The sequence below is a fragment of the Pteropus alecto genome, unplaced genomic scaffold, assembly GCF_000325575.1.
Source record: "Pteropus alecto unplaced genomic scaffold, ASM32557v1 scaffold75, whole genome shotgun sequence".
Classification (NCBI taxonomy): Eukaryota; Metazoa; Chordata; class Mammalia; order Chiroptera; family Pteropodidae; genus Pteropus; species Pteropus alecto.
The window spans coordinates 28522169-28531567 of record NW_006440638.1 but is presented as its reverse complement, the minus strand read 5'-3'; the positions used below and the strand labels follow the sequence as shown (position 1 = coordinate 28531567).

General features: G+C 48.5%; 1 protein-coding gene across 1 annotated transcript in view; it reads right to left on the bottom strand.

The window, feature by feature from the left end:
- Positions 1-2503: 2503 nt before the first annotated feature.
- The window catches only part of CAV3 (caveolin 3), an 11911-nt gene continuing 5015 nt past the window's right edge, over positions 2504-9399 (bottom strand). The window contains exon 2 of the mRNA XM_006917573.1: positions 2504-3003. Within this exon, the coding sequence (XP_006917635.1) occupies positions 2662-3003 (342 nt within the window). The 3' untranslated portion in view covers positions 2504-2661. The remainder of the gene's footprint in view (positions 3004-9399) is intronic.

The following is a 9399-nucleotide window of genomic DNA, read 5'->3' as shown; positions in this document are numbered from 1 at the left end:
TTTCAAGCTCACTCCCAATTTTTTCTCACTCCCATTTTTCAAGCTCACTCCCAATATCTGGTGCTTGCAGACTTGAATTCCCTTGTGGGGCTGCAGACTTACCTCCCTCATTATGACAGAGGTACATCTGGGCTGTGGCAAGGGGTGGGCTGGGGGGTGGTACGTGGTCTCATTGTCCTCTGTCACAATACTGTTGTTTGTCAGAATTCTGTCAGAAGATGCTCTAAATCCCAGGAAAAGATCTCTTGTATGATGTGGCCACACTTACTGTGTGCCACAGTCTAACTCCGGAGATAATAGAATTCCAGATTGTTACCTTGAAGGGACCCTAACACCTGTTTCTTCAAATGGGATATAGGGGCCGCTTGTGAAATCAGATGTGTTTGTGTTCATTCCAGGGTGCCACTACTGAATCACACTCTGGTGCTGGGCCCCCAAACCTGCATTTTAGGCAAGAGCCCCTGAGGACCCGGATGTAGCCTGCGAGAGGGAGCCGAGCTCCACCTCCCGCATCTGGCCCATTCGCATCAGGCCTCCAGTGTGCTGTTCTGTGTCCGACTTCTCAAGAGGATTCCTGAAAGGAACAGAACTCCTCAGCTATCTATGCATCTAAATGTGTGTTCTTTTTCCAGTTCTGTGAATTTCACGGGTAATTGAGCATCTACCATACTCTGCCCTCAATGAGAGTGAGCTTGAAAAATTGGGAGTCTGGTCAAATCAGGTTTTAGCAAATGCCAAGATGGTGAAAAAATCTCCGTACGACCCAAGATTCCAAGTCTGACGCTGATGGCCTAATGCTTTCAAGAGGTGTTTGGGAGGACAGGCCCTTTGAGGAGGATGTCGTTAATAATGGCTTTAGTCCTTTTCATCAGGAAGAGCCTGGGCTTGCCGAGTCTACTCAATAATGTGAAGAGCCCTGGGGTGGAGCAAATAGCAGTGAGCCGGGAACACAGCGCTGATGCTGGCTAGCTGTGCACCTTTTGGCCAAGTCTGCTGACCTCTCTGGGCTATAACTTTCTCATCATGAAAAAACTCAGGGATGGATGATGAAGTGTGTAGGTGCCAAATATACTGATATCTACAGGTTATTTAAAGATGCAATTGGTAGATGGATCGAAATGTGGCAAAGCTGGAGCGGTAAAACATTCACTGTGGAGCCTAGATAGGGGGTACATAGTTGTTCACAGCAAACCCATTCCACTTTCCCCTGTGTTTGAAATTTTCATAAGATCCTAGTAAGAACAAAAATGGGTAAAACGTTAGAGCTGAAATGGACATTGGAGATTATTTTGTGGTTAATAAAACTGAGGCTCGAGAAGGCAACTAGGAGGAGAGGCAGGACTAGAATGAGGCTGCCTGTGCTCTGTCTCCTGACGCACATGTGGCCCATCCTATTGCATTTCCCTTTGAGCCCCTGGGCTCATGCCGGGCACCATGAGGTAATGCCTCTGAAAACCTGAAAGTGTTGTGGAACCTTAGTTTTCTGAGATATAAAGAGGTGTTGCATGACAAAAGAAAAGTAGAATAGGATTGGGTGATCTTGGGATACTGGCCTAAACAGGTTTCTTTACTGTAAGACTTCTCGGAGTCTTTAATGTGAATGTCTATTGAAAATCTTTAAAAGAATATAGCATTTTCCAAACAAATTCAACCACAAGAGCCATCTTTTCTTTTTTGTAAAGACTAAATTCTGGATAACACAGTTATCCCTAAAGAACATAAGAATGCTGGGGGGATTTTTAGGGGTGGGGAGGGGTGAGACATGCCCTTCCTATAGCTTCTTACTTACGTTGTGAGTCCAACACATGCACACATTGGATCTTAGCCCTCGTCACATCTCTTAGGGCTGAAGGTGACTCTATGTCAAGTGGCAATGCAGGGGGCTCGGTATTTGGGGAATTCCATGGGAGTTCCCAAGAGATTCGAATCCAGGCCCTACCCTCAGGGGTGCCAGAGAGAGTCTCCTGTCCCTTCCAGCCCAAGGGCCATTTTCTTTTGTTGGTGATCATTAGCTGGCCCTGGGGCAACAGAAGTCAGTGGGAAATGATATCCTAAGGCACACGAGGTAGCAAAGACCCAGCTAACAAGAAGAATCCCAAGAGAAACCAAATTCTGTTCCAGGTCTTGGATTTGGCCAAGAAGAGGGCCAACCAACTTGCTCCACTTCTGTTTCTCAGGGTAGCAAAATATATTTTTGGAGCTGATCAGGACACACATGTACCGATGGACACACAAAGCACAGCATTCTCTGAATGCAGCCAAAACCCTTTATTAGAGCCACCCTCCCAAAGCCGACAGTCACTGGTGGCTTTCCTGGGTGGTGCATGTAGACAGGTCAATCCTGGGTGGGAACTGAGTGCTGGTTTGTGCTGTTACAGTACACGTGAACGCAAAGACTTGAGTAGCTGCCTCTTAGCAAATGTTCTTCCCTCGCACACGGTCCCGGAGGCATCGTGCCGAGGCAGGGGAAGAGCGAAGGGCCACTGTGCTTCTGTCGTAGGGCTGTCTTTCTGGCTTCCCTAAATTCTGTGCTTCTGTCTTGGGGTGAAATAGCAGTCCCTATGGAGAAAGAGCTCACCAGCAGCCCCTGTGGAGCAGTACCGTGGGGCAAGCCTGGCCTGACTCCCCCTGCCCGGCTATCCCCTTTGACTCTACCCGGCTTTAGACTTCCTTCCGCAGCATCACCTTGATGCTGCTGCACATTTGGCCTAGGGCAGCGAAGAGCGGGTTGCAGAAGGTGCGGATGCAGAGTGAGTAGATGTGACTGATGCACTGGATCTCAATCAGGTAGCTCTTAATGCACGGCACCACCGCCCAGATGTGGCAGAAAGAGATGCAGGCAAACAGGAAGCCCCAGAGCAGGGCCAGCGGGACGCCCAGCAGTGTGGACAGCAGGCGGTAGCACCAGTACTTGGAGACGGTGAAGGTGGTGTAGCTCACCTTCCACACGCCGTCGAAGCTATAGGTGCCCACAGGCTCCGCAATCACGTCCTCAAAATCCACCTGCAGGGGCGGGAAAGGGATCCCCTCAATCACAGCATCTACCTGCTTCTCAACCTTTAGCATGTGGGCCTCAGAACCCCTGTAGGACGCCAAAACTGGATGGCTGGGCCTCACCCCTGACTCCGCAGGACCAGGCGGAGGCTTGACCCTTCACCTTACAGGTGGGTAAGTGGGCCTGAGGAGCTGAAGGATTTGCTTCAAGCCAATGGTAAGTCAGAGGCAAGGCCTAGTGCCACGACTCTCAGATTCTGTTATTTTATGATCCTAGGGATTTCGACAGTCATAGTCACCCTGAAAAGATTTACAGGCAAAGGTTCCTGCCATCTTAAAGCTTGCGGCAGGCAGTTGTACCGTGGTGATAAGCGCTTGGTAAGGGAAGGACGGGGGCTGTGTGCTCCTGCAGGGGAATATTGAACTCAGCTTGGGGGAAAGGAAGGCTTCCTGGAGGAAGAGACATCTAGCTAGGTTGATACCTGAAGGTAGCCAGATGGAGGGAGAGGTTGTGGGCTGGAAAAGAGTGTTCGGGGCAGAAGGAGCAGTAACTGCTAGGAGTTGGTGGGACAGTGTGCAGAGTGAGTAGATGTGACTGATGCGCTCTCAGGAAGATGCAAGTGCTTCCAGAAGGCTGAGTGCAAGCCCAGTGGCTGAAGTGAAGCTGGAGAGTCAAGCAGGACAAGCATCCATGTAGTGAGCAGACTCTGAAGGCTTTTGTGCAGAGAGCAGCTTGTTCTGGTGACTGCGATTGGGGCGGTGGTGAGGATATGTGTGGGGACCAGCTGGGAGCTGTTGCAATAATCCAGGCAAGACCTGATGGTGGTCTGGTTTGGGGTGATGGCAATGAGTTAGAGAGAGATGCATAGGTCTAAGAGCTATTTTAAGATCTGGTACGTGGCAAACTGAGGGCCACGCCATCCTGGCTAGTAAAGGAGCCTGGTGTCTGAGTGTGGCCGAGCTGGCCTGAAGCACCTTGTGGAAGGCAGAGTTGTTTTCCTTGACCTAGTCCTGCAGGGACTTGAGATTTCTTCCCTCCATTGCCCAAAACGTCCCTCCTTTGCAGCTGGAAAGAACGTGGACGCTCAGAGAATCCGATTCATGTATCCCGCTGAAATGGTGACTGAGGCCCCATTTGGGAAGTAGGAAACTAATCAGTAGACTTAAAATAAAAAAAAAAAAAAGGATTACTCCCAGCCAAGTCACTTAACTAACCTTTCCTGAGTCCCTGCTATGCTTTAAGCACTGTTATAGCTGCTTTCTCAAATGTGATGTCATTTAGCATCACAAGCCTTAGCTGTCTTGTCTGTAAAATGTGGGTAGTGACCATCTTTGGTGTTCTACGGCTATTTTTAAAAAGTTGGTTGAATGAATGCACAGACTAATCAGATGAATGGGAGGCCTACCCCCATGGGGAGCTGGTGGGGCCAGAGCTCAAACTTGTAGTTTTCCAGGGTGAGCCCCTTCCCCATTTTTGTTGGGGGCGGGGGAGGGGAGTCTCTCCTCTGTGCACAACATTATTATTAAAATTACTTTTCATTTTAAAACAACATAGCCATGTTACAGAAAATTAAGGGAACAGCAAAAAGAAAATGGAAGCATCTCCAATTTGTATTTTTCTAGTACTAAAAATACTGTTTTTGTGCTTTTCTTTCCAATGTAACTTTTTGGGGGGGAGGTGGTAGACATAACCATGTTGTCCAGTCAAGGCTGAATCCTGTTTTCCTCACACGACTAGCTTCTGCGCCATGCCTCAGACCCCTGGATCCCGCTGCGGGTGGCTCAGAATGAGGCCCCACCTAGGGTGGTTTGTTAATGTAGCAAAGTTCACCGGCTGAACTGTCAGGCAATGATGAAAAGCTGACTCAGGGTGTCAAAGAGCCTGTCAGGACCCTGCTGTAGCTCTCAGCTTCTGGCTTTCTCTGCTGGGGGTTCAGTGGTGATCATTTAACTCTCATAAGGCCCCCCAGATGGGGAAGAATATGAATATGGTCCTCACCTCTTTGGAAAGATGGTACTTCTTTCTGAAGGGCTTCTAGGAAGTGATGGCTGGCTGGGAATTTGGGGGACCATGGGGTTTGGAGGCAGAGATGGAAAAGTGGCGTGATAGCTATTTGAAAAAGAAGGCCCAAGTTGGTTGGGGACTGTCTAATGGCTTTGAAGAGTGGATAAAAAGGGCTGGCATCTTCTACATCTGGTTTATATGGGGCAAAACTTCAGAGTTGCTGCATCTTGCGAGAACTTTCAAACCCAAGAAGCCGGGAAATATAGGCCCAGGAGATCATTTCAACCTTGACCTGGGTACATCCACCATAATTACTGAGGTTCAGTCAAACTCCTGGGGCCCTGAACCTGCCTCTTGAAGTGTTCTGATCTCTTCAGCCTGCCCCTCCTCCATCGTGGCCAATGCCCCCACCTATGACTGATGTGTCTCGGCACCAGGCTGGCTTCTGGATCGTCCTGCAGCCCCAGGAACTTTGCCAGGAGCAGGAGGCAGTTGAGCAGAGATGAGCCTTCCTGCCACTGCGGCAGCAGGCACTCCCTCCTTCCTTCCCTTCCCACTGAGCACCTGTGGCCTCTCCCGCCTTTCTGTAGCTGTTCCTTAGGAGAATGCCTCCACACTCACAGATCACCCAGCCCTGCCTAGTCACCTTTCTGGTGGGAAGACAGGCCCAGAGGAGGGAGGCAGGGCCCAGACCGAATCTAGGCATCCTGATTCTAATCTAAGCTCTTCGCACTTCCCCAGTCAGGGTCAGACCCAGAGGTAAGTGCTGGCTGTCGGAGAGTGACTGCCTGCTCTGAGGTCTGGTCCTTGTCAGCCAGAGACCTGCCCTAAAGCAGGGACCCTAGCCCCTTCTTTCCAGCCACTTACCCTGCTGTCAGCAGTCAGCAATTTCCCCAGCTCCTCTGCAGCCCAGCCTGCTTTGTTCATCTATCCCAGCATATTCCTTCATTCAACACATTTGATTACTCCTGTCTGGCCTCTAAGAAGCAACAGAGTGGAAAAGAGCCCTGACTCACGTCACACAGCTATGGTTTGAGTCCAGCTCTGCTGCTTTTTGGCTCTGTGACCTTCAGCAAGTGACTTAGCTTTTCTATGTCGCATTTTCCTAGACTTTTCTCATAAAGTTTGTCAGAGGATTAAATAAGACATGTAAATACCCAGGTTGTTGCCTAGCACAGAACACCTGACTAAGAACTGTTAGCTGTTGGTGATAGTGCTTGCTACAGAGTGCTTTCTTCAACAGGAAGCTGGAGTCCCAAAGGTGGGTTTGCACACCATGCTGTTGCTGACCATGAGTGACTTTGGCAGATAACCTCTTTGAGCTTCATTTCCTCATCTGTAAAATGAGTTTGCAACTTCTTACAACCTTGTTATGAGGAATAGAAATAATTTTTCATCCAGCCATCATCCATCCATCCATTTATCCATCCATCCATTCATCCATCCATCCTTGGATTCACCCATCTATTCACACTGACTCATCCATCCATCCACCCATCCATCGATTCATCCAGACAAGTATTTATTCAGCATCCGCTTTGTGCTAGGCATACTACCTTTTGGGCAATGCTTAATATCTGGCAGGTGGTAGGTGCTCAGTGATGATAATTATTTGTTAAATTGCTCTGAAGTTCTTATGAAAATATATCTCAGAAAATCTGCTGACACCTCAGATCGTAGGTAAAATAATTCTCCAGCCTACCTTACCATAGATGTGTGTGTGTGCACGCATCCCACAGCCCAAGCTGGAAAGATGGATAGAGTCCTCTTTTCCCTCATTTTCTGTTTACAGAAATAATCCCTCCCCCAAAGATCTCTCTGTTATGTCTTTTAATTATCGTTTATTGCAGAAGCCATTGGCGCTGACATTTGCATTATTTCCAATAATTGCCTTTGGGTACTATGCATGGGGCAACTGCTCCGTTTTCTGAATCAGAAAATGAGCCCTCGGAGGGATGGGCTGTCCTGGGAGGAGGCAGCTGTTCCCCTAACTTGGATTAAGAATGGAGACAGCTTTGGTCATAGAGCGCTAGTTTGGGGAGGTATTTATAAGACCCAGCTTAGACAGCTCTAGGCAATCGTGCCAGTGTATCAGAAGCACAGAGTGACTTCATTTCTTAATTCGTTTCCAGAAGTGGGAGGGGAGATAGCTTTTTCAGGGAGGGTGGTGGGGTCAGGGCTAGATCCTTTGGCAGAGCCTCAGGGCTCGTGTACAGCTGGAGGGAGGGGCTGGGTTTGGGAGCAGGAGAGTGGCTGCTCATTCAGTTGGTGTCCCCTTCTCTGGCATACTTATTTTTGGAACAGCGAGAGAGCCAGTTGATTAATCAGAACCAGCCAGTGCAGCCCCTGCAGTCTCCAAGAGGGCAGGAACTGTGCAGGATAGCAGGGCCTGGAGGATGTGGGAGAGGCCAGCAGCCACCCCCCTGTCAAAAATACCTCCCCCAGATTCCTGCATGACTCAGTCCTTGAGCATCCAGGGCCCTGGACTATTCAGATAGGGTATCTGTGGTGGGGGAAACAGCTCTGGGCAGAAGGACAGACATCTGGTTCCAGTTTCCACTAGGCCACTGAGTTACGACTGTGTGATTTTGGACATGATTCCCCTCTCTGGGCCTCTGGGATTTTTTTCATTTTTATTTTCGGTTTTAACTCTACACCTAGAAGGACTGGGCCAAGATTCCTAGGGACACGTAGTTAGTTTTAAATCCAGAAGACCTAAGGGGATGGCTTAGCTTTGCTGGGTCTTAGTTTTCCTGTTCATTACCTTGCAACTTAAAGGGTGGTTCATGGTCCGTGCACCTTCCACAAGGCAGTTGCAGAAGTTGAGAGTAAGCATTTAAAAATAGTCACAGCAATTTGACCCAGTAATTTTATGTCTATTGACTTTAATAATAATGAAAATTGGAGCTTACACTGTAAATGCCTGTTTTTCATTTGATTTCTTTAGTAACTGATTTTTATTAAATTTAGAAAAATATTGCTACACAGATTAGAATAATAATAATAAAACTGGCCCTCACCCAGTAGTTGGAGAAGAACTGGCCTATAAAGTAGGAAGCTAAAATGAGGTGATTGTAGAAAAACAGCTGAAAAAGTGGCAAAGCTTTGCTTCCTGTGTTGGAATTGGTAGTAACAATAATAGAATTCTGAATGACCATAGTAATGTCCACAGTTTGACCCTAGTAATGTCAGTTTCTGGCCATGTATCTCATATCGAGTATTTAACTCAGCATGTGAGGGACAAACAGGGTGGAGCCCAAGTTGGTCTGGCATCGAATCCCGTACCTGAATTTCCTCTGCCGTCTCCCTGACCAGGGTTGTAGGATCTGCTACCCCAGCAGGAGCATAAGTTGGTTCTGAGGATAGTTGGGGGAGTTCAGGATTTGCTGGAGCTTGGAGACTAAAGCACCCTATGCGGAGGAACTGGGGTACCCGGGCTAGGGCCTAAAGGGACTTGGGTTCATGTAAAGGAGCTACAAAGAGACTGAGATAACAGAGGGCTTCAGGGGGAGAGAAAGGACCTTGTCAGAAGAACCCCCATCAGATCTCATGAGGCCTGACCCTGCCCTCTTGCCCACCTCTTCCCATTGTCTCTCCAGCCCTATCTGTCTCTGCCTTCAGGAAAGTCGGTACAGGTGAAATGAAGAGCAGTAGAAATAGCCCTGGGTTGAGTGTTAGGCTTCACTGTGCACCAGCTTTTGGTAGGTGGTTAGCTAGTCTCCAAAGATGACTCACAACTAGTCATGCCTCTCAGCATTTAGGTTCTTACATAGTCTCATTGCTTGCCCTGTTTTACTTGTTTTAACCACCAGAATGAGGTAGAAGGGATGCCGTGCCATTCTAGAACTAAGCCCTAAGAAAGTCTGGCAGCTTCTGCTTTTGGGAGCCCTGAGCCACCATATTAGAAGTCTGCTTTATACCCTGATTTAGAGACCAGTGGGGTTAGAAGTCCATTTTTGCACCCTTCTCTAGAGACTGGTGAAGAGGCCATGTGAAGGGAGAGGCCAAAAACTACATGGAGATAGAGGCCCAGTCATCCCAGCATCCTAGCTGAGCCCCACCTTCCCGCCATCCTTGCCACGGTACCAGGCATATTGAGTGACCATCTTGGATGTTCCAGCTCCGTAGAGGCCCCAGGTGATTGCAGTCCCAGCTGCGATCTGACTGCATCTGCATGAGAGGCTGCCAGCGAAACCAACAGACTACCCAGCTGACTCAAGTCAACCCACAGAAATGTGAGAGATCATCAGATGGTGGTTGTTTTAAGCCATCAATTTCGGGGGTGATTTGTTATACAGCAATAGAAAACTAAACTGATACAGTGTGTTTAGAGGAAAAACTGGTGATAACTCTGGACTTTAGGTTTATCTTATACAGGATAAGGGGGGATTTGTTTGCAT